The 26,110-nt window shown below is 39.6% G+C and overlaps 1 protein-coding gene across 3 annotated transcripts in view; it reads left to right on the forward strand.

Annotated features, from left to right (window-relative positions):
* The window catches only part of Septin11 (septin 11), a 95,515-nt gene that overhangs the window by 25,541 nt on the left and 43,864 nt on the right, over positions 1-26,110 (forward strand). For all 3 annotated transcript variants that reach the window (XM_071614352.1, XM_071614353.1, XM_027939791.3), the window contains exon 2: positions 22,548-22,662. In XM_071614352.1, the coding sequence (XP_071470453.1) occupies positions 22,548-22,662 (115 nt within the window). The remainder of the gene's footprint in view (positions 1-22,547; positions 22,663-26,110) is intronic.

Raw genomic sequence — 26,110 nt, forward strand, 5'->3', positions numbered from 1 at the left:
TTTTTTTTTTTTTTTTTTAAATAAAAAGAACAGTCATCCCTTGGTATCTGTGGAGGAGACACCAAAACCTGCAGATGCTTGAGTCCCTTTTTAAAATGCTTTAGTATTTGCATAGAACCTACGCACATCCTCATATACTTTAAATCATGTCTAATTACTTATAATACCTAATACAATATATGTGCTATGTAAATAGTTGTTATACTGTATTGTTTGGAGAATGACAGGAAAAAAAAAAAAAGGCTTAATTTCACCATAAACACATTTTCCCCCCAAATATTTTTGACCCACAGTTGGTCAAGTTCTAGGATGTGAAACCTATGGATATAAAAGGCTGATTGTATGTGAAGATGCTGATGGGTCCTTGAAGTCAGTGGCTGTGCCTGTTCTGCTTTAAGTCAGGCTCCCGTCTGCTGTCGTGCTTGGAGAGAGTTAGTGGATGTGAGAAGTTCTTGCAGGATTTTACTACTTGGACCCTAAAAAAATAAAGGAGAGGAAAAAAAAAAAAAAAGAAAGAAAGAAAGCAAAGCAAAGCCCTAGTTTCCTGGAGAGCCCAGTTCGACTTTGGCTTTGCTTTCCAGGCTGACAAATGGACCAGTCTCTCCCTCTGAGCCCTGGCATTGCTCTCTAGCATTTGTCACTTGGTCAGGTACCCATGGACCCACCTGTCACTGTGGTGCCAGGGGACTGAATGTAGCTTGCCAGCATGTGTGTACATGACATGATACTTCCTCATGCATGGAGCAGACACTCAGAGCATGCACAAGTGAAGTAGCTCAGTGACTGATGCTTAGAGAATTACTATCCCTCTGCCCAGTTCTCCTCCATCAGTCATTTGGTTCTCCAAACAACTCAGTATGCATTTCATCATACCATCTCATACATACCCTTCCACTTTTGTCTATTGCTTTTTGTGAGACACACACCAAACAAGCAGAACAAAAACTAAAATTTATATGGAAAAAAGTTTGAGGTGAATTGCTGGTATCATTTCACAGTGTTGGTGTGGATTAAAATCCAGGCTTTGTTACTTAACCTGCTCTGACCCTTTAGGCAAGTTTCTTTGTACCTCTGTGATTTAGTTTCCACATCTATAAAATGAGGGTGGCAATATCTGTCTTACAGGCTTAGGAAAATACAAACTTTAATGTGTATAAGCACTTAGACCAGTACCTGGCATGTACCTAGCACCTTATGAATGTTAGCTTGTTTTAGAAAACAATAAGTCCTAGTGTCTAAAGTGGTGATTATGGTACTATTTCAGTATGCTTGATGGACATATTTATAGTTTTATCTCTGAAACTTTTGGTGAATTGATAGCACTTTTACTTCCCCTGGTAGATCAAAGAAAGCATCTTTGTGGGCTCTAGAGAAGTAAGGTTCATTTGAGACCCAGATACTTCTTTTGGCTTTGGTCCTGTTCTTTTTCATCAATCTTTTGGTCACTGAAATGTGATCCTCATTTAAGCCTAAAGGATTAGGTCCTTCCCTCTCGTCTTGGTATTCCTAAATTCTACCCCTCACAGCTGGAATCTGGATGAAAACATCCTGGATATCCTGTGTTGACTCTCCCTGCTTCCTCTTCCTGTTGCTTCTCCCTTCTTACCTCTCAGCTATGGTATTGTGGACCACATTGTCTGTTTGAAGGTCAGGAGCTCATGTTGAGCATTGACCCCTTGCCAATCCCTGTATGAGAAGCTGTGGAGGCAAAGTGAGTGCCCCTGCAGGTTTTTCTTGCTTGGGGTTTCATAGAGCGTTAGCATGGAAAGGACTTTTAAAGAAATCATCTCATCCAGCTCTTTCATTTTACAGAGAAGGAAGCCAAGACCCAGGAGAGTAAATGACCTGCTTAAGGCCCACAGACCCAGAATTGGAGCCAAAATCTCTGACTTTTGCTTCTACTACACATCCAAGGACAGTAGAACTAAGGCATTCTAGATGGGTGGTTCAGAGGCAGATTCTTCAGTGGTTTCCAGTGCTCAGTGGGGAAAACCCCCAACCCCTCTTTTAGTCACAGATACTAAATAGGATCCTGGCCATTGGCTAATTTATGATGAAGAGAATCTTACAGTTTTGGAGCCAGCTGCAGATGGAATGAATCATATTTAACGTATATCCTCAATGCGGTTGAATATTTATGGTGAGCCAGTCTTTGTAAAAAATGTGATCCTTTGTAAAAGGCTTATGAAACACAACTCAGGTTACGGTTGGTGCTGCTTGTGTGTGTACCCTCAGTGGACTAACAAATAATGAATGCCTCACAGAGAACACAGGAAACTGTTTGAAAACTCTACCGTCCAAAATATTTACAATACCAGTGTCAGTTTGGGACACTTTTGGTTAGTTGGTATACTTTATAACAAAACAGAGTACTTCCCCTAGGCATTCCCAGGGGGTTTGTGTTGCAACTTTAACCATCTTCTATTATTACTGAGTTTTAAAAACATTTGCTAATTAATTCATTTAAAGTAACAATAATAAATTTATTAAATGTTAACATAAACAGCATCGTTTTATAATAAATAACTAGGTTTTTCAAACCAAAAAACTTAGTGGGATGGAATGTATCATCTTTCATTTTTTTGCAAATCTCTTCACTGCTTGACTTAATGGAAGACAGCTGTGTCCTCAGTCTGCTTTTCGTTCACTCTGATGCGATATATTGTTCTGGCTGAAGTACGTGAAAAAGATTCAGCCTCATATGGGTATGTGGTTGGAAAAGGAGGAACTTGTACGCCTCTGACAAGTTCTCCAGGGATCTTCTAACCACATTTTGAGAACCACTCTTTCAAAGTAACTCTTCTGTGTTCTCACTCTGTGTCCTCAAGGGAGGAGCCCTGCATTTCCTGATAGAGAAGGAAGTGGATGCTCTTATTATTTCCAAGTTAGGACTTGTAGTGACCACTTGCTGATAGCGATGTGTGTAATCTAACACTATGAAGAAAAGCAGAAACACGGGTAAATGCAAATTCAGGGTAGGGTTTATCTCTAGTGGGGGCCATAGAGAGAGAAGGATGCTAATTACATTTGAAGGTAAATCCAGTACATTTGCTAATTAATTTATTTAAAGTAACGATAATAAACTTATTAAATGTTAACATACATAGCATTGTTTTATGATAAATAACTCGATTTTTTTTTAAGAGAGAGAGAGAGAATTTTTTTAATATTTATTTTTTAGTTTTTGGCAGACACAACATCTTTGTTTGTATATAGTGCTGAGGATCGAACCCGGGCCGCACGCATGCCAGGCGAGCGCGCTACCGCTTGAGCCACATCCCCAGCCCAAATAACTCGATTTTTCAAACCAAAAACTTAGTGGGGTGGAATGTATCATCTTTCATTTTTTACAAATGTAGGGTACTCTGGGGCTTCAGAGCATTTAGAGACGGGTTTCTTGGGCTGGCTGTTGGGTGTGGGTGTTTGTTCTATTTTCTTTACACAGTGAAGATGTTATAAAAGGTTATAAATACCAGTGTCTACTCATATTTAAAGAGAGCCCTGGATTTGAGTACTTGGAAACAACGAATATGTTCTTTTACTCATTCAGTCTCCTTTGCCTTTTCAGCTGGAATCTCTTGAATCTTTCTAGACCTAATTTTAAGAAGTACTTATTTTGATACATGAATTACCTATTACAGTTATTCCACACTTCTGGCAATTGTGTTATTATAAAGTCTGGAGCTTGTGGTTCCCTTATTGTAAGAATAAACAGAATGGAGACTCCAACTCAAATGTCGGGCTAGCTTCAGGAGATCTCTTGGTGGGAACTTTAGGTGGCAATGGCTTCACACTGCTCTGACCCTTCTCATTGGCCCTTAAGAGCTGGTTGTTTTTGTTTTCTGCTAGATAATAGGATAATTTTAATTTTAGTACAGGTCCCGACATTTGCTACTAACTGTCACTCACTATCACTTTCATTTGGATCTCACTCGTCTTATTTTCTCATTTGGCTTTAGTGTCTTGATGACCTTTTTTTTTTTTTTTGAAGCCAAGTGTCCACTCTAATGTAGGCTCTGATAACCTTTTTTTCTTCTCCTTTACCGAATGATAGAATCTTATAATTTGAGAACTAGAGATTGTGTACTGTTTTTCAGCAACCCTTCTCCCATCCATATTACAGTTGGTGGAACTGAAGCCAGAGAGGTGGTGAGCCACATCATTTAAAGCACACCCCACCTAGGATGTAACTTAGTAGCAGAGTACATGTATGAGGTCTGGGTTTGCTCTCCAGCAGTGTGTGTTCATGCACATGCATGCACACACACGTGTGTGTAACAATACTAATGCAGACCCTAGCTGAAGTAGGATTGGAAGGCTTGGAGGATTTTTAGCTGTGGAGTTTAAGGGCTACGGTAGCTTTGTATGATTGTACTTAGCTGTTTTAAGGTGGGTAAATCCAACTATACAACATTTTGTGGAACAAAGTGGCTAGAGGAGAGTGCAGTATCCTAAAGGAAGCCTATTTTGTGGGAGAGAATCGTAGACCATAGGGAAAGTATTAAGAGGAAGCTACTACCAATTTTTATTGGAAAGAGAATATGGTATTAAATAATATGTGACTTTAAATTTATTAAAGTTGGATTTGGAATGCTTTGCTATTTGTTGTGCATATAGAAATATTATTGCTTAAGTAGATAACATCTGAATATAGATTCCAAGGACCTGAGTAAACTATTTGTAATTACCTCATGGATTGTTAGAAAATCAACACAATAGGCATTTTGTGTTGGTGCCATAGTGGCTGGTGGTTTGAACATTTGTTCCAAATTGAAAGTAGCAGAGAAGTGAATATAGAGGAATATGAATGTAATTAAAATGCCTTCAGAGATGGGAGTCTAAGTAAATATTATATTTATTAAGTGAAACAATGTAGTGAAATTGCCAACTAATGCTGAACTCAGGGTAGGCCGTAGAATCATAATTTCATTTACTGAGGTTAAAAATATTACTAGTCTTTAAAGAATTTTATTTTTCTTTGTGGTACTGGGGATGGAACCTAGGGCTTCGCACATGCCAGATAAATGCTCTACCATTGGGCTCCATCTCCAGCCCTTTTTATTTTTGGATTTTGAAACAAGGTCTTGTTAAGTTGCCCAGGCTGGCCTCAAACTTTTGATTGTTGTTAAAGTCTTATTTTTTAAAATACAAGCTCAGAAATGGATAATGATGTTCCATCAACAGAGTTTTTTCCTTTAGTTTTATCTTAAACACCTGAATACATTTTTGGCTTTCTTCTCCAGATAGGATGCGGGATTGAATCTGAAGATGCCTTCTTAGCCCCAAATTTGCATTTTCTTTAAAAGAATAATTAAGTTTATAAAACGGCTCACCAGTTCCTTTGCACATAATAGGTAGGGGTATGGAAAATACTTCCTCTTCTCCAGCCCTTATTACCAAGAGGGATTTTGGCAATAAAATCATATGTATGTTTGCTCCTCGGTGGTCTGTAAGAAACTAAGGAGGAGGTGATGGGAATTTTCTGTATGTTAGGATCTTGGTTTTAATGAGTCGGGACTGCAGGATGCATCTTGTCTGTCTTCTAGTCTCTTTGCTGCATCTGAATTGGTTGGCTTTTCTTTGCAACTGGTCCTTCTTAGTTTTGGTACTAGGGATTGAACCCAGGGTGCTTAACCACTGTGCCACATCCACAACCCTTTTTATTTTGAGACAGGGTCTCACTAGGTTGCAGAGGCTGGCTTTGAACTTCTGCCTCAGCCTCCCGAGTCACTGGGATTACAGGCATATGCCACTGTGCCCTGCTCTGCCACTGGATCTTACACCTTTGCTAGAGAAAAGAAAGGATACTTGATTGTGTTTGCTGGTAGATGAGAGAGAGAGGAAGAGTGATTGCTATGGGATGTTCAGCCTTCATCTGTATCCTTTAGGTTAGACTTGTTCTGCTCCTTTTATGTGAGAAGTTTTAAGAAATCCATTCCAGCAGTTTGATGGAAGTCTCGTCTCAGGTGAACCTACTTGCTTCCTGTCCCCTCAGTTTCTACTTCACTTTCCTAAAACCTCCCACATGGTGGTCCAGGGCCTGTGTACCATGACAGAGTGTGTCCTATTTCTGATCTCAGCAGATACTATAATATGCTTGGGTGTGTGGCTGTGGCTATCCCACAGTGATCAGCACATTTGTATTAATTGAGTAATGAAAGATTGACCAGAAGTAGCTTTTCTAGGCTCCCAGGCCTCATTAATGGAGTGCTAAGAACTTTGACAACAGCCTGCTTGGCTTTGAATCTTGGCCCAGTACTATTTGCTGTGGCTCTGAGGAGCTTAATTTCTTTGAGCTTCAATTTCCTCAACTTTAGGATAAGAATGATAATGGTTCATATCTCAGAGGTGATTGTGAGAAATAAATGAGATCCATGTAAAGTACAGGGATGGTACCTATCATGTGTATAAAATAAGAGCTTTATAAATGTTAACTTTAGCAGAATAATAATTTTCCTGAAAACAAGCACCCTACAGCATGTGGCCTCTCCCCCATGTCTTCCCCACAGGCTGGTTGGTCCAAGTGTTGGGGAAGGTCCATACCTAAGCATATGACTGGCACATTGCTCTCTTTCTCTATGTTATCCATTTTCTAAGGCCCTCTTAAATTTCCCCCTCATTAAACATATCCTAGGCCTTTCGGCCACACTGAATGTTTCTGTGAGTTCTCTGTCACTGTGCTGTTGCTTGATGACGTTTGTTTTTGTTTGGGGAAGGCAGGTCATAGACATGTTGGCAACTTAGTCTCTGCATTGATCCATCCTAAATGTGCAGCCCTGGCTACATGTGACATTGTCATAAGTGAACTTAAAAGTAAGATGAGTAACATCAATCAAAAGACATAGCCTGGAAGACTGGATTAAAAAACAAGACTCAACAATATGCTGTCTTAAGAGACTCACCTCATAGGCAAAGATGTCCAGTCTGAAGGTAAAAGGATGGGCAAAAAACATATCATTCACATGGAACTCGTAAACAAGCAGGGGTTTCTATCCTCATATCAGACAAAGTGGACTTCGAGCCAAAGTTAATCAGAAGGGACAAAGAAGGCCATTTCATACTGCTTAAGGGAACTCACATCAACAAGACATAACAGTCATAAATATTTATGCCCCAAACAATGGAGCATCTACATACATCAAACAAACCCTTCTCAATTTCAAGAATCAAGTAGACCACAACACAATAATACTGGGTAACTTTAACATGCCTCTGTCACCACTGGGTAGATCCTCCAAACAAAAACTAAATAAAGAAGCTGTAGAACTAAAAAATACAATTGATAATTCAGACAACAGACATATATAGAATATTTCATACATCAGTGACTGAATACACTTTCTTCTCAGCAGCACACAATCCTTCTCTAATGTAGACTATGTTATGTGGGCTATCACATATGTTGGCATATAACTGTAATAATACCTTAATATATTTTTAGTATCTGTAGGGTTGTTTTGATAGCCCCATTTCCATTGATATTAATTGTTTTATTTTTATCAATTTTACTATTTCTTTTCTACTTCATATACTTCTGCTCTTACTCTTATTTTTTTTCCTTCTACCTACCCAATTTGAAAATAATTTGATTGTTAATCTAGCTTCTTTCTGATACAAGTACTTTAATTATACATCTGAGCACTGTTTCATCCCAGATTCTGATATCTTAAGCTTTTATTATCACTTATTTCAAAGCACTTTATTTTTTCTCATGCTTTCTTCTCTGACCCATGAGATATTTATAAGTGTGCCATTTAGTTTTGAAGTAATTGAGTTGTGGGGGTGGGGTTCTATATATCTTAACGTGATTGATTTCTAATATAATAAATCATGCAGAAAACACATTCTGTGTGATTTCAAATTTTTAAAAAGGAATGGGAAAGCTTTTTATTGAGTATATATTGGTTACATATATATCAAAACATGTCTGTTGATCAGATTGCATACTTCAAATATGTGCATTTTATTGTACTTCAGTTTTACCTCAATAAAGCTATGGAAGAAATAAAAAGTAAGATGAGTAAGAGTTTCTGTCCTCATGCTTTACATTCTTCTGGGAGCCTGACAAGTAAAATAAACCAAGTGTACTACCACATGCAAGATGTGATGAATGACCCAAATGCAGCGGACATTTGTAAAATAGAACAGTGGTGTCTAATTCAGGGAATCAGGGACGGCTCATTGAAGAGGGTGGCATTTTTGCTAGCAATTTTGAGGATGTGAAGGATTTTACAGTTGGGGTGAGAGTGGAGGCATTCTCTGTGCAAATGTGAGTATGCTTTGAAAAGATTTGGTAGTCTAGTTTAAGGCATGAGTGGTGATGGCCTTGGAATTTGGCAAAACTGAATACAGGTTCTGCCATTAAACTGAGCTTTAGTTTCCTCATCTGTAAAATGGGGACAATAATACCTACTTCCCAGTGTTATGAGGATTAAATGGGAAGTTTTTTTAAAGGGCCAGGCACCCAATAACCTTCCTGATGACTGTGGTGGAAGGAGGGATATATTGGGGCGCTGGAAGGGCAGGCCAAGCGTGGCAGCCTTGGAGTACCTTGTTCATTTTGTTAGCCTATGCATAACGTTGTCGTTTTTTATGTAAATGTCCAGTGTTGTCTTTTTGTTGGTTGACGAAGGGAAATATTAGATCCCCTTCTTTTTAGTTTCCTAGTTAAAAAAGCAGTAGAACCCATTTCTTCCTTTTCTTTCTTGAGTATTTCAATGTTCATGATACAGGTTCATTAGGCAACTTTGAACTATCACTTTTTAAAGATTGCCGACTACTTTTCCACCTAGATAGCCAGAATAGGAGGCAGAATACGAGGTGCATTTACTAGTACTCTACTCTCCTTGGGGACTGAAGCTTCATTGGTTTCTCTGTCCAAATACATCTGGTTTTACAGTGATCCTTAGGTGCATGTGAATCATGGCTGTCACACCCTCTCTGAGTGAGGAACATCTGGCTGAGGAGTGGGTAGGAAGTTGGGGTGGGAAGGAATCTGAGAGATGGCAGTGAAGCCTGGTTTTCCTGCCCTGGTGGTCAGAGCTGCCACATTGCACTGAACCCACTCCTGGTAATAACTAACCCAAGTGTGTACATTTGGGGCAATTGTGGCAGAAGGGGTTTAACTCTGTGTAGCCATGATTACAGTAAGATACATGGTTTGACCCTCTCTCTGCGGGCTGGGATTTGAGGCTTGGATTATTCTCAAACTCAGATGGCTGGAGTAATTCTTATTTTTGCCGGTATAATTTTCACTTATTTCCATTGCCTGCTTTCATTTTCACTACTTGAATACTAATTATTCTAATGAACCATTCTGCTTTGGAAGAATTTAATGGCAGCAACTTGGATCGGTGCCTAAGACTTTTGCTAATCTGGTCTTTCATTCGCCCTAGGTCTCATTTAACTTTCTCAGTTTCTCCTTCCTACAGAATATATGAATCACAGCAAGGCTCTTCTTCTTGCCAACCTGTAATCTTTCAGGTTTGGATTTTAGGTTAATGGTTCCTTGTATTCGTGCTATAAGAGACTGTCAGAAATGTATCCCCATATCCCATAACTCTTAGTCTATTAATCGAGGGCATTGAGGTGGAGCAGGATTCCATCTCTGAGGTGTCTGGTCTGCTGAACCAAATGCTTAGTTCTCTATTGGACAGTGTGCATTACAATGGAATCTCTGCTGTTGCACATATTTGAGCATCAGTTTTTTAAGAGCTGATGGGATTTAAATTTTTTAATTTAGTTTTTGATACTAGGGATTGGACCCAGGTACACTTTACTACTGAGCTCTATTCCCAGTTCTTTATTTTTATCTTTTTTTAAGAGCCAGTGGAATTTTATAATAGATTTTCCTATGCAGTAGAGTTTTCCCAGTATTCTGCATGGGCCCTATTTGATTATTCAGACATATCAACCTGATAATAATGATAATGAAAATGCCTTTTTAAGAGGCATTCTTAGTGGACAATAGAGGGGGTGGAGAGGACTGTGGGAACATTCTTGGGAGCAGGCAGCATGTGAAAAGAGGTTTGTTTTGCATTAGCTGATCAAGGCAAAAGAGCCAGCAGCTAAAATCATCCATCAATAGGACACTTTGAGTGAAGAGAAAAACTGTAACATAACCTCCTGGGTCTGCTTTCCAAGGAACACCAATATGGATGAGAAAACCCCTCAGCCAACTTTCTCTGCAGCTAGATAGATGCTTCTATGATGTGCAGTTAACCTCAGTAAGGCAGAAAGTTGTCTCCTCTGGTAGTGGGAGTATTTATTTTGTTGGGGTTAATTGGACCTAATTTTTTTGAGAAGAAGAACAGAGTAAGGAATAAAGAAGAAAGCTTTAGCTTGTTTAGAATAGCAGGACTTGTAGCCATAACTAATGGAGTTAATCTCTTAGATTCTCTGCTAAATATGCATTTTTTTTTTAATGCTCTGATGGAAGTTTGCATCAAGCAGCTTACCATTTGGATGGTTGCCCTCCTAGTAATCTGAGTCAAAACCTTGGCTAGAAGGCAAGTTCTGTACTCAAGATCTGGGTCTGGTGGGAAGATATATTCATAACTGCGCTGGGTGATAATAGATAGAAAAATCTTTCATGATGTGGCTGCTCAGTGACTGTTTCTACATCTCTCCCCCACTCAAAGCTTCAACACAGTGTCAGATCCTGGGCATATAAATATTTACATATTATTGCTCGTATGTGTCTTTTTAATGGTTTACTTTAAGAAATATTTCCAGTAAACAGAAATATGAACCAGTTTTAAAATCTGATATATCCTCAGTTTTTTAGTTCACTGATTTCCTGCCCTTTGGAGTGCTTTCTTTTCCTGCTGCCTTCTTTGACAAGTTCCACTTCTTCCTTTCCTGTCATCTCCATTCCTTTTCTGCAAACTGTCCAAATTTATTTCAGCTCACCCAGACCCAGACCAAATCTGCCCTCTGCTAAGGAAGCATTCTTCTTTGTCCTGGCATTGACATCCATTGTCCAACCCCATAACTTTGGTATTGTATTTCATTGTGAAACACTTTAGAGTTTGTCTCAGTTACGTATCTTCCTAATAAAACTCAAGTTCCTGAGAATCTTTACATTTCCTAGAATTCTTGTCACATACTAGGCACCTAGCTGTTCGCAGTTTACTTTCATTATTGGAAAACTTCCTCTAAAGACAGAGAGACTCTGGCCAGTCAGTGGTTATCTGCCCTTATCAAGTTCAGTGTAAAAGACGCCCTGGGAACTTGAGAGAAATCTAGTTTACGGTGTGCTGTTACTAATTTCTGTCTTTTTTCCCACAGGAAACTTAGTTGTGTTCTGTTTTGAGATGGGGCAATGCTAATATTCACTATTAGAGCCTATCCTAAAGAAATTGGAAGATTATAATCATGCACACTCTCTAAGCAGAATCCTAAGATGGCCCTGGCCCAACTGTCTGTGGTATATATAATCTGTATACACCAGAGCTTGTGGATATCATGGGATAGCCACTCCTAGGAGCCGGTCATATCATTGTTCACTTTTAAAAATGGAGATTATCCTGGTGGACTTGGACCTAATCAGGTGGTTCCTTAAAAGGGACAGGGCTCTTCCTGGGAAAGGAGATCCCAAATGGGAAAGGAATACATGGAGACTTTCCAGTGCTGTTCTTGAATATGGAGTGGACCTAAGGTTACGAGCTAGTAACTTTGTGGAGCTGAGCACTGCCTCAGCTACATGCAGAGGAGGCCCTTAGTCCTGCAGCTGCAAGGAATTGAATATGCCAGCAACCTGAATGAACTTGCCTGTGGACTTTCCTCCGGAGCCTCTGGCAGCCATTGTTTTGTAGCCTTTTGGTGTCCCAAGAATCCAGACCTGCCATATTCAGCCTTGTGACCTGTGAAACTGAGAGCTAACAATGAGTGCTGTTTCAAGGCATTAGGTTTGTGATAATTTATTATCACGGCAATGCAAAACTAATACACATTCCAAATTTATGCAAATGACCTCTATTTTACTCTGATAGTGTTTCATCCAGAGCTAAGATTAAGACACAGTGAAACTCTTAGAAAGGCTTGAGAATTTGGGCCATATTGTTTAGTAATATTTGTAGAACAAGGCCAGATGTTAATTTGTTCAGGTGTTGTCTCAAGTTTAGGGTATAGAAATGCTTTGCTGTGCTAGGTTGGTCTGGCTTAGGAACCAAATATCCCTTAGGGGAAGAAAGTGGCCAGGTTGTGACTGAGGGACACAGACCTGGTGCTTTGTTCATGACTGCCTTAGTGCTGGTTGGGGTTATTTTTTCTTCTCTCTTAGAGGCTACCATTATGTGACCATTTGTATAACTGAGAATCCCCACCTTTCCAGAAAGGAACAGAAATAAATGGTATCTTTCAAACAGGAAGTAGCCAATTTACATCCAGTGGTAGAAATGGCAGCACAGGGAAGGAAGTGTCCCATCCACAGATCATTATTTGCTGATTGATACATTTGGTTGAATAGAAATATATGAAGTAAGCCACGGTGTTTCTCAAACAGGAAACACCGAGGAAAGGATATGTGAATGTGGAGTACACTAAAAGTTGAGGAAGAATCTTCCAGCTGACTTGAGCCTCTTAATTTTCTTTGATCTACTCATCCCCGTTTTGGAAATGCTTGCCTGAAAGATATAGTCTATGGTAAAGGCAGGGCAGAAAGGACAAAAATGACGCAAAGGAAGAACCATGATACAACTAGGTGATTTTCTGCTCTACAAGAGATGCAATGTGTCTTAAATGGAGTCAGGTGATTTGGAAAATAACCTGGAGAGCTGGAGGTTTTGAAATGATTAGTGACCCCTATGATTTGATTTGCTCATTAGCTTTCCTAGGTGGCTGCATACACAGGCTTCTCTTCATCTCTGAGGGGAGGTGAGAACCGCTGCAACATCTGTCTCTAATCATATCATGCCTTTATAAATACTTCTTGACTATTTGTCACATTGTTTCTCTCCCACTCTGTCTTCCTCTGAATACTGTAAAATTTGTAAGCGTCCCTGGAATGCACACGTGGACCTTGTCATTCCCGAACATGAGACTTTCTGCTGGTCAGCACTTTGTAGATTTGTGAGACTCTTACAGGCATTAGTCACTTGGGCTCCAACAGAAAGACTGTAGTCTTTGGAAACTTTAAGAAAATGACTTTTTGTTGTTGTTAATTCTTGGCATCCAGTTAAGTTGAATCTCTTGAGTTTAAACAGACTTTTTGAAAAATATTCTGTCTGTAAGGAAAAAAAAAAAATGCTCTTACTGTGTGCTGGTTGGGATTATTTTGTTTGGATGTCACACTCAGCAGTTATTTGCCCATGGACTGTTTAATGATCCTGTCCTCCATCCAGAGTTGTAAGCAGCAGCTGGGACTGTGTTTACTACATATACCCATTTTGGGGGTCTAATTTTTCAACAGTATTTTTCCTAATTGGTATGTGAGAAATCTAATTTCTGATGGAAGGAAGGTAAAACTCTAGTCCCAGACAGACCAGCCAGATCTCAGAGAAAATGTGGACAGTTGTCGTTTAATCTGAAGGTTGAATGGATGTAGAGAAGACAGAGGACTGGGCACAGGTGAAGGAATGAGGCAGCGTGGTATTTTTAGACCTTTCCAATTCAGCTTCTCCATCAGCAACTAACTTTAATTCTCTCCCCTGTGTAGTGGAGGGAGTGGGCCATACCCTGAGGTTCTGTCCTCCTTCCCCTGGGCACAAGGAGAGCCACTGTACCTGTATCATCTGAAAACAAGAAAGTTGGAGAATATGTCCACCACATTAAACAGACATTGGTGAAGTTCATTGTGGATAAGGTTAGGGAAAGGGAAGGCCCAAGTCACTGGTTTTTAGGGTGTAGAGATAGCAGTTATGTCAACAAGAGAGCAGGGTAGGAAAAGTTTAGCCAAACACAGTGTGCTTGGTGGGCAGTGAATGCTGGTATTAACATCTGGGTGCAGAGAAGAGTTACCTTGGTATCAACAACTTGAAATCTGTCCAAATCATAGCATAGGGACAGGTCTAAGATGATTTCTTCTACAAGAGGGTGGAACTTCTAACTTTCTGCAGGTTTAATCAGTGGTGTATTAGGAATTGTTATTCCAGGAGTGTCTCTGATACCTTGAAGTACATGTTGCCACTTGGCATGAGAAAATGGGAGGAAGGACATATTGGAATTGAGAAAGTTAGCTTAGAGATGCCTGAACTGTGGGTGAACAGGTAGGGAGCCCACATGAAGCGGGAGCTGTTAGCCTATGATTGGTAAGGAGGAGGTAACCCAAGACAATTGGGTAAAACAGGCTGAGGATAGAGAATTATATTAATTCTTGCTACAGCACTCTAAGGTAGTTATTTGAAAGTTGACAAAACCATGGCTAAGTTTAGTGACTTACTGTATGTCACACAGCTAAAGGATGGATGAGGTGCTCTTGTGAGGACATCATTTGTCAAGCTTACCTTCCACTGGACTGTTCTGCTTTTCTGCTGAGTCTTTGGTTCTGCTTTTAGAAAAATGAAGTGCTCACATTTTTATCCTATCACCCACCCAGGGGATGCAATAAAAATTGTAGGCTTACCACCTTAAAATAGATGTTAAGTATATTTTTATTATCATTCCTGAATTTAAAATCCTTTATTTATCTTCTATTATAAAAGTGGAAGGGATTTTTTTTTCTTTTGCAACAATGCAAATTTATAGAAACCTAATGAGAAAGTAAAATTTCCCTACAGTAAATTCTACCATCATCTAAGAAAACCTCTGTACTGCAATTTTTTTTGCCAGGATCAGGAAAAGCAAATTTTGTTCTTCACTGGAAGCTTTTTGGAGAAAGTTACTTAAGAGATAACACTTGGAATTGGGGCATTTACTCGGTATTCATCAAGTTCTTTTCTTGTGATTCAGTGCTGTTTTCCAGGGTGGCTCTGAGGGTTGGCATTCTGAGCTCATCTACCTGACTTTATGACCTGGGGGCTGACTCCAGACTGTCCCTTGTCCCAGTCTCAGCTTCCAGATGGGCTATACTGAGAAGTTGCTTTTTCCTTATTAACATATGGTTTCCCTGCTAACGGTTCTGCTCTTCTCCCTGGCTCTCTTTGTTCTGCCATTTGTTTAAGACAATTTCCTTGGGGTTTTTCTTGGCTCTAGCCTTAGGATTTCATGGTATAGATGACAAGCAGAGTAGCAAATGTTATCCGAATCATCCTTAAAGAATGTAACCCTCATTGGTAATGAGATGCTTCAGACGTTTTATATTATGAAAGTTACTCTAGCTATGCCTAGCCTTGAAAATATCCCAGAGTAAGCTTCATAGCTGTGGTTTGGGTTGATACTTTGCATTCCAGCATTTTCCATTTTGCATGGGAACTAAGGGCGTTTCTCATCCTTCCTCTAACCTTCTTTTCTTTAAAAGAAAATATGAGACTAATTCAATATTCTATAGATTATAGTCACATAAAAAGACATTTACCAAAATGATCTTTCAGGGCCCTTGGATAAAACTTATTTCTCAGTTTGTGAGGCCAGCATTTGTTCAGTTACTGGACTTGTGGTTAGTCAAAGGTCTTATTATGAGAATCCCCTTGTTCTTCTCTTTGCTCCTCTGTGGCCAGGTGATACCTGTACTACTAAAACAGGACATCAAATAAATAAATAAATAAATAAGACACTTCCAGGGTGAGGAAGGAATGTGCACCTTTTCTCTTCCCCATGTGGCCATCATTTTTATGGAGACAAGACAGAGCAAAGGGAGTATGCTTTTCCCTTCTCCTATTTCTTTCTGCTGCCCCATGGTTCCATCTCAGCTTTATTTAAATCCAACCCCTTAGGACTTGAGTCTTCATTATTTTTACCTCTGCCCATCAGGCAGTACTGCTCAGAAGGACTCTTTTCATCTGAATACAAAAAACCTACACATCAATTGTACATAGATGCTACCTACAGTTAACTAATAAATTAGTAAACAGTTATCTGAATTAATATCCAATAGTGCTTGGATTAATACATGTTCTTACATGCTATAGACTCATGAATTCACTTGAGCTCTAAGTCTCACATGATTACAAGGTTGCATTGCTTCCTGTACTTTGCATAAATTAGTATTATTATATTTAATTTTTGATTATTTGATTAACATCTAGGTGCCCCACCAACTTCCATGAGTTAGGACTTCTTCATCTTCACCTTGTCCTTAGTCTTGCACAGTATCTATTGTAGGTACGCAGAAGATACTTGTCGAATGAATGAAATCATGAATAAAGCTTTACTTTTCTTCTTGAAAACAGGTGACTTACACCTAAGAGTTATTTCTTAGGTTTTGTTTTGAGGATATCAATCAGCTTTTCAAAAATTATGTGAAAGACTGTATATAGGGCTGGGGATATAGCTCAGTTGGTAGTGCTTGCCTCACATGCCTAAGGCGCTGGGTTCAAGCCCCAACACCAAAAAAAAAAAAAAAACCTGCATATATATCTGAAAACTTGCTTTTGAGCAGAATAGTCGTAAACAATGTAACTTAAAAAAATTCATAATTATTGTAGTAAAATAAGCAGAAATGATGGAAAGTTTAGGTGGAAAAACATGGAAACATGCTCGAAAACTTCAATTAGGCTTAGAGTTTTCCTGGGATAATTGATAGAAAGTCTCTTTCATGGATCATGTAAAAATTGAGCCCTCTTGATCTGGTGAGAAGAAATATAGTAACAGGAAGTTTTCACTGTGTGTTGGCTTTCTTAGGCAAAATGACAGATTTGGATTTATGCATCTCTGGTTTCCAAGTTCAAGAAACCTTAGAACTGGCATTAGATTCAGAGGCTTTGTTTAGAGGGTTATTTGATGAAATCTCCTCACTTTACAGATGAGGAAACATAAACCCTGGGATTAAGTGTTTTAGATCAATATAATAATTTATCATCTATAAACCAATGCTTTGAGAAAAATGTAATCATCGCTTCTTTTTTTTTTAAAATATTTTTTAGTTGTAGATGGACACACAATATCTATCTACTTTTATGTGGTGTTGAGGATCAAACCATGTGCCTCACACATGCCAGGCAAGCGCTTTACCACTGAGCTACAGCCCCAACCCTAATCACCACTTCTTATAAACAAAAATTTCTGACTCTCTTAACTAAATGCATAAAAGAAGTTGTCTCTTAAATTCAAAATTTATATAATTTAAATTTAAAAATGGGGAAGTCTTTCTAAACTTAAATTGTAATTTCAGATTTTAAAGAAAAAATTGCCTTGCTTTCAAATGAAAACATAATTTTAATTTGTTTTAATTAAACAGTTAAAATGTCACCTTAGTAACTTGCTCTCTTGCTTCTGCCTGCTGATAAGGATCAAAGGCTGTAAGCTCCCAACCACATCCAACCCCGAAGCACTGAAGTTTTAAAATTAAAGTCAAAGGATACCAGTTTGAGTAGGGTGAACGGAATCCATCTGGGCACATCCAGTTTGTTAATCTCAAAAGTCTAGGCTGGATTAAAATAGAAACAAAAGTGAAGATGGGGAATCCAGAATGGTTTCCAGCCTTAGAAGATGTTGGTGCTTTTCAACCTTTGATTTTGCAAACAGGAATGTATTTCTTATTTTTGCCTCCAGCATTTTAAGAGTCTCCTATTTGAAAGTGGATTTTCTTCATGCTAGAATCCTCTGTCTCTTGATTTCTTTTGTCAGTGTGTTAATCCCTTTGGATTTTAATTTCTTATTTATACTCCAAGCACTTTGCTGATCAGCAGCTTCTCCTGGAATGCTTTGCAGCCGTAATAGCACTCCTAATTCATTTCAGATTTTAAAATTATAGTTGTCTCTTTCATGAAATTTAGGGAAGGGAAACACAAGTTTCTTCAAGACCTATTAAATGCAACCCTACCAAGTGCTCCATTTTTACTGGTGGCAGAACAAAGAGAAAAAGCAAAACTGGGATTCAGATCCATCAGACTCCAGGCTTTTTGCTGTCCTGCTCTGGTTAACCAAGATTGGGAGCTGTGGAACATATTTGATAGCAGTACTCAGAAAGTAGGTGTTGGCACACATTCTTATATAATTTGTTTTATAATTGTCTCAATAATTAAGTCAGCTGGACATCTTGAAAAACTTCTCAATTATAAACTTCAGAGTATACATTCCTAGTAAAGTGACCCTTTAGGCAGAGATAGCATTTATGTAGAAGGCTTCTGCAAGCCACATTCTTGTTTCACTGGTAGAATGGGAGAGCTTAGCCTTCCTAAGAACTGTCCCCAGCATTTCTGTAGCCAAAAGCTGCTATTTCTCCCTGGCTGCGTAGAGTTGAGGTCATGGTATCTGCCACTTTTTATTCCTAGTAGTAGTAGTAGTACATTTAGTATGTTCTGTCTCTACTGCTACATTGTAAAACTTTTTGGAGTCAAGAAGAGTGTTATTAGTGAAAAACAAAAATAACACATTTTAGCTCCCTTAGTGCTTTGGGTACTATTTTTAAATGGATTAATAAATAATTATATCCAAGAGGAGATGGTCTAAAAAGAGAATCCAGTTAAAGACCAGCTATTTTGTTTTGCATCATTCTTAGTCATACCCCTTTTCAAGATGTAGTGGGCTATAGAAATCATCTAATAACAAATCCTCACTAGACAGATTAGCTAATGAAGGGCTAAATCAATTAAGGTCTTATAGCTACTTACTTAGTGGCTTCATATTGGCACTTTTGTTTTAAAAACGGTTAAACCTAAGCCTTATATTATAGGCTTCACGTGCCATAGCTGCAAAAATCAAAGTCTGGGTCTCAGCATTGCCAGGACCAATGAAACTAGACCTGGAGCTACTTTGCCAATTCTAATTCTCAATTTCCACCCTCTCTGGTTGCCAAAGAATTAAGGTTTTAGAGACTTTTTTTTTTTTTTTTCCCCTCCTATCTTAACACTGGGTTTTTACAGCAGCAGAAGGCACTGTGAGGTCTAGGGCTACTTGGAAACTTAGATAACCACGAGATAGCTGTGACCAAGTGCAAGGATTCTGGCCTGATGTTGACTTCCTGCATTTAATTTTTAGCTCCTCAGCTTTACTAGCTGTGTGACCTTGGGCAGATAACTAGTGTTCCTCTATTTTCATCAGTTCATTTGTGTTTGGGGCTTTTCTGGAACATTCTGATGGTCAATAAATGTTAGCCGTTATGATGATGATCACAGAATGTCAAATAGCTTGAGCCACCCTTATTTCAATCAGGATTTTCCTTTTATTGGCAAGGAAAGTGTTCACTGAAACTCCTCCTGAGATTTCATAATAGGACTGATTTGGCAGGTAGAATTTCAGTAGAATCTGGAAGGTTTCTATGTGTTAATATTGGGTATGAGGTCCTTCCTGATAAGACAAAATAGTGTGAGTCCCTGTTCTCTGAGGGGCAGATCCCTGGGTTTGTTGTCCCAGGCACAGAGGATAATTCAGTCTAACCGCAGCACCAGGTGCTCCTTGGGTGAAGTGGCTTCAGCCCCTGGGGGACCTGAGATGGCAAGCCAAGGAGTTTGGATTGGCAGCCTGTGAGTTCTGAGATGCCTTTGGCCACAAGATATAGAGGGAAGAAGAATTAGAGAGGGATGGAATGGAGACAGGGAGGTGTGGAGTTAGTAGGAGTTGAGTGGGGGAGGATGTAGCATTGCTAAGTCTTTGGAGTTGTTGGTGGTAGGGGAGGTGGTTTCCAGCATAAGTCAGTAGTATTAACAGAAATAGGGACCGCTGGGTTTAGAAGGAAATGATTTCAGTTTTGTGAACATCAGCTTGCAGTGTAGATAGGAAACCCCAAGAAAACAGCCCTGCTATGATAAAAATCAAGAGCTGGGTGAAGAGTTCAGTATTGGAGGTAAAATTGGGGGAGTCAATTATAGATCTGTGATAGTATTAGGAATGTAGGAATATATAGTTTCTTAAAACTGGGACTATAGACTCAAATGAGATCCTGCATTCCTCAGATAGTGAGTGACAGCTAAGGAAAGTGCCCTCAAATGCTGGGTGTAGGAATTCAGTTCAGCTGCTGTGTGTGAGTCACCAGGTAAATTGCTCTGAGCCACTCCTTGCATTTCCTCCAGTGTTTTCCGGTTTTTAAGATTGCTCATGCACCAGAGGAGGAACTTCTATTTCCTTTTTGACCACCACATGCTGATAGGGCAGGGACTCTCCTTTAATACTGGGGAGAGAATTCGATTCAAATTTTGAAATTTAAAAACAGCATTATAAAATTTACGTATTTTATTTCACAAAGAAGACAGAGACTCTGAAGACGAAACTTTAAATTTCAAAAATTCCAAGACCAAAATGTTTTATAACCCTTCATTTTGTATGTGGTTTTCAATGGGTATAAAAATACTCTGTGGGTGTGTGGGTGGTTTCTCATGTTTTGGAAAATGGTGAGAATATGAGATGCTGAGCTTTGGGTTCTGGGATGAGAGCTATAATTACTAACTCTGATTCTGCCCTAGGATTGGCTCATGGGTGGATATCTGGTCTCTAGAAACCCAACAAGCTAGAATCCACAGCAGTAACCCCCCAGCCCCCCAGAAATTAAAGGAATGATTGTGATGGCGAGTGGACGGAATGCAGGATGGGGTCCTTCCTCGCCTCTTCTAGGTGCAGGCCATTCATTCCCCAGCTGCTCAGGTCTGCATGGTGAGAGTGAAGCTGTTGCAATGGCGACTCCCAGCCTGGTGCACAGCAGCAGCTGTGATGGAAACAGTTTTAAATATAACCCAGGACTTATTTCAAATCCTCCTCCCCCAGGTCTTGGCGGATGTGGTAAACACCCTAAAAATACCTGCTGTCTGAACTTTTGAGGTATCTGAAGAGGAAGGGGCAGGTACTAGAATTGGGGTTGGAAGAAGTCCACTGTTGGTAGGAGGCTTGTCCGGCTACCAGGACTGCTGCCCACTGGGCCTGCTCCCGAAGCTGTTTGGTGAGCTGTGGACCATGCCATCCTGTTAAAGCATAAGTGGCTGCTCTTGAGTCTGATATTCGCTGCTGTTGGCAGGTTTCAAGGAAACTATTCATAGACTAGACATCTGTTGTGTCCTATTGACCTCAGACCTGCAGCTGCCAGCATGTATTCATACAGTGTGTCGGGTTTTAGTTTTAGTTCACAGAATCAGAATTTTAGAGCTGGTATGGATTTTAGACATTGTTGTTAGTAAAACCATTAAAACCCATTAAATTGCTACATTTATGAAGTCACATTATTGTCTCTCTATTTTGTAACCATAGGAATTTGAAATTGGAGTCTCAGTCTTTGATTATTAAAATAAATCACTCTCATAATAATATACTATAGAATAGGATCATGAAAACCAGTCTTTAAAAATCATCAAGTAAGTAATTCCATGCAAAACTTTTCTTTTTTTTTTTCCCCTTTTGTGGTACTGGGAATTGAACCCAGAGATACTTTACTGCAGAGCCACATCTCCAGCCCTGTTTAGTTTTGATTTTGAGACAGGGTCTTGCTAAGTTGCTGAGCAGCAACTTAAGACCTGCAGTCCTCCTCATGCCTCAGCCTCCTGAGTTGCTAGGTTTACAGGCTTGTGCTACCATGCCTGGCTTCCTTTTCCTTTTCTTTCTTTCTTTCTTTTTTTTTTTTTTAAAGGATCAGTGAGGCTCATTTCCTCACCTGGACTTCAGTGTTTTGAATGTAAATTTCATTGGTAACACAGCCAGACTACCAGGAATCTTGCTTTCAATGGGAAGACTCTCAGTATCCAGATTCTGGAATTGTAAAACATAATCATGGTATTACAATTGAAGGACCATCGGTGAGTTCTGTTCCCCAGGAAAGCAAGGTTTCCTACATTATCCATAACACTCATGAGACACACATAAAGTTGTAGAAGCAGTCAGCGTTATCTTATAAAGCAGTATAAGTTACCGACTTTTTAAATGTGTGATAACTACTTTACCCCAATGTCCATCAGTACATTCTGAGAAGCTCTTGGGAGTACAAAGCCTGTGCTAGCAACTGTGCAGAGAGCAGAGAAGCCCTCACTAAGCTTGCACAGTAAATGGAGGAGATGGAACCAGTCTGTGCACTTAGTTTTTAATATATTGCATTATGGTGGTTATAACATTGCCTTAATTGTAATGAGTATATATCCTCCACTGTGAGCTTCTGAAAGCTCCTTTATATATCTGGAAGAGTGTTGGTTTGTTTAACTATGCATTGAAAATAAATTGAAAGTTTTCCTTGAGTGATGGACACTATCAAAATGGTTAGTCTTTTTTTTTTTTAAATGTTAGTTAATGTATATCTGAAATAGCACTTCTAGAAGCTTATGTTTTTTAGGATCAGTAGACCTAATAAAAACAATAACACACGAAGCACCCTGGGATACAGTCTGCTTTAGAAAGGAGATTTGGTGACATTGTGGAAAGAGCATGGCTTTGGAGTTGTTAGTGCCCTCTGTTGTGAAGAAGCCAAGGAGGGTGTAGACACTGGGCAGTCTCTTTCTGTCCACACATGTCAAGGAGAGAAGGGAAGAGGTAATGTCTGTAATATGTTTGGTGGTATAGTTCATGGCCTCTCAAATGTTTCTTCTTTGAAATTCCAGAATGAAGAGCTTCGAAACTTGTCCCTTTCTGGCCATGTTGGATTTGACAGTCTCCCGGACCAATTGGTCAACAAGTCTACTTCTCAAGGATTCTGTTTCAACATCCTGTGTGTTGGTAAGTGATTGGTCACCTGCTGCCCAGCAGGGCATCTGACCCTTGGATGTTGGCAGGTGAGTGTCAGAGGCATGTTTCAGGGAAATAAGGAAAATGATGCTTTTACTCATTTTCCTTCGGGAAAGCAAGGAAATAATACTTGCTTTACATAGGTAACACTGTTGTAAAGACAGAGTTGCATTTGGGCAAATGCTTTGTAAATGTTGAGGTGTTACTCCAATTATTATTTTTGTCACATGGTCAAGCAGTATCAGTTTAATATGGTTATTAAAATACTTATTTTAATTTTTTGGTAGGGAGTGGGACATGGACCCTAACTAGACTATAGAAAGTTGAAAGAAAGAACTGAGATGCCTGCAATAAAAATATTCAAAAGCTTTATAAGAATCTGCTTCTAAAAGATGGGCTGAGGCTCAGTGGCATAGCACTTGCCTAGCAGGCACAAGGCGTGATGCCTAGGACCCCCTTCAAGATTATGTTATGTTATATATATATATTTGTGACTAGAATCTGTTTCTAGGTTTTTCTGATTATAGTGAAATAATAATCTCCACTGAAGTCTTTTTAAGATATACTACCTGCAGAAAGTGAAATCTAACACTCTAACTACTTAACTATCCTTATGCTGTTTAAAACTTTTGCTTCTAGGACAGAAGACAGTCTAAAAATTCTACTTTATAACTGAATTTTTTTTCAGACATAAAAATATAAATGTTTTATATAAATGTTAATATAATAATATGTTTATATAAATTTGATATAAATGTTTATATAAAAATATAAATGTTTTACCTTAATTATTGAATTAGCCTTCTGTCTTTAGTTGGGATCTAAAAATGACTTAGTTTGTTCTTGGTAGACAGATGGAAAAGTCCAAAGGATGACATGCATCTGCAGTATATTTTATTCAGATCCCTTAAATGTTACATGTTAGCCTAGGCCTTGGTGTATTTTCTTTCTCTTCTAGCCATATCCTCGATGGAGTGACTGAAGTACTGGGGATTGAACCCAGGACTTCACACATGTGAGGCAAGTGCTTTGCCACTGAGCTACATCTCCACTCTACTATTATTTTTAATTTTGAGGCAGGGTCTCACCAAGTTACCCAGGGTGGCTTTGAACTTGCAACCAGCTTTTAAATTAAGAAAAGGAAGGTAGAAAACAAGGAGAAAAAAGTAGAAAACCAAAATATAAATCTTCTACTGTCTCGTCACCCTCCCTGAACACGTGACCGTGACCAGGCTAAACAGCAGGGGGAGGCTCGGGCTGCATTGTTTTCTTGCCTTATTCCTCTTTGCATCTAGAAAGCACTTGAGACAGATCAAAGCCGTTCTGTATGTGGCCAAGTGGACCGTTCTTCCTTTCAATTTGACTTACTTCTGTTGTCCAAGTAAAATGAAGTGCATTTAGAAAAGGTGTGCATTCAATGTGAGAAGCACCACTGACTGACTTGTTAGTAGTGGCATTTGGGGGAGCAGATGTTTTTCTTTTTCAAAAGCTTCTTGAGGAATCCATAGCCTGTGGCCTCTGCCTTGGGCATTATGAAAGCCCGTAACATAGAAAGCCGTAGTTGCCCGGTGCGCTGGGCCAGCTTGCTGCCTGGCATTATGTCTTAAGCACTGGATAAGGAAATGACTGGAGAGAAATGGCCAAAGCAGCCAACTCTCATGCTTTCCTCCTTTCCCTGCATGAAAGCCTTTTAAAATTCAGCAGGGGATCTCCTGCACAGCAGCTAGTTCTACAGAGTGGCATAAATAAGTTGTCTTTTGGTACATGCTCACTGCAGAGCAGGGCAATTCTTCATTAGCATAGCAATTTGTTGGCAATTTGTTGGTTTTCTGTAGAAAATTATGCTAAATTGTAATCTTGGGGCAATTACTGTTCTGGCTTTCAAACCTCCCCGGCCCTGTCTCCAAAATCGACTTCAAGAATATATCTGAAAGCTGTGTCCTGACTCCTGCATAGTAGTGGAAATCCTGCCAGTGGAACTGGACTAGGTGGAAGGGTCAGGTCTAACCAGCTGTGTGGTGTGAGTGGTGCAGTGGCCAGCCTCTTGTGTTAAACAGCACAGTTCTGATGCTGGTTGGAATTCCTCACAGGCCACACCAGTGCTGCCCGGTTAGACTTGTAAGCACCTGCTATTCTGACTTCCCTGGGTGGGTGAGAATATCTGGGATTCTTAGATTGTGTTATGTTTCCACCCTTAAATATGGTTAAGATTAGGTTTTTTTTCAAACTTAATGATTTGATATATACTTAAAGTTTGAAAATTATAAAATTTCCCCCTTTCACTTCCCACTCCCATTTCCATTCCATAGTGATAGCATGTAGGATCCTCCAGGAGCTTTCCACATCTTTCTGTGGTAAGAAATCATTTCTGGTGGCCAGTTAACACCACCACAGTATTATCTTCCACTTGTGTAGGTGGAAGTCTATATGGGTCTGCGGGGCGGTGTCTTTTTAGGGAACCCTCCAGGGCAGGACACCTGCTGCCTGCAGTCCTTGGCTCTTGGACACTTTACTCTTTCTCTAACCCCAGCAGTGTGGCATCTCTCTAACTTTCTTGTATTTTCCATAGAGAATCACAGAGATCCAATTTAAATGCAGTTGAGACTCCCCCTAGTCCCCAACATACACTAAAAGGGTAATATGTTGTATCTTGGAATTAAGAACAGCTGGCTCCAGGGTCAGAGTGTGTCCTCAGGGCTCTATTTCTGGTTTGTGATCATGCTTGCTTCTGCTGGGCTTCCCGTTTGGGCCTTTTCCTCCAGCAACAGTCTGGCCTCCAGCAGTTACCAGCTTCGCAACCCCAAGCAAAAGAACAAGCCATTCTAGACAGGTCTTGCTGAATGTCACAGGATTTCTCTGACTAACCAGGACTGGGTCACATACTTAGGCTGACTGGGAGGTGGGGTCAGTCCACTCCAAAGCAAGGGACTCTCCACCGAAAGAAGACATTGTGAGAAAGGAGATTGGGCATGGATAGACACCTACTAAGCAGATAAAAACAGCTCCCTCACAATTACCTAGGTGTGTTTTGTTTTGCTTTTACACAAATGAGATAATGCTGTTTATATTCTTTTATCAATTCCACGATAAGTCCTGGATATCTTTCCATGTCAGTATATTTAACTCTCCTATTTCATTTCCATAGCCCTTTGGAGTCTGCTGTAGTTTGGATTTGGTTTGAAAGTAGTCCTCAAGAGTTGATGTGTTAGGGACTTTGATCTTAGCATGATGATATTGAGGGTTGTGAGATCTTTGAGAGTTGAGGGGTAGTAGGAGGTCCTTAGGTCACTGGGGGAGCTGCTCTGGGATTAAAGTATAGTTCTCATGGGCCCTTTGAGTCAGTTCTTTCAAAAAGGTTATTATAAAAGAACAAGCCTGGCTGTTCCCCAGCCTCTTTGGTTTCCTGTCTGGCCATATGATCTCTTCTGTCATGTACATG

The sequence above is a fragment of the Marmota flaviventris genome, chromosome 7 (genome assembly GCF_047511675.1).
Source record: "Marmota flaviventris isolate mMarFla1 chromosome 7, mMarFla1.hap1, whole genome shotgun sequence".
Classification (NCBI taxonomy): domain Eukaryota; kingdom Metazoa; phylum Chordata; class Mammalia; order Rodentia; family Sciuridae; genus Marmota; species Marmota flaviventris.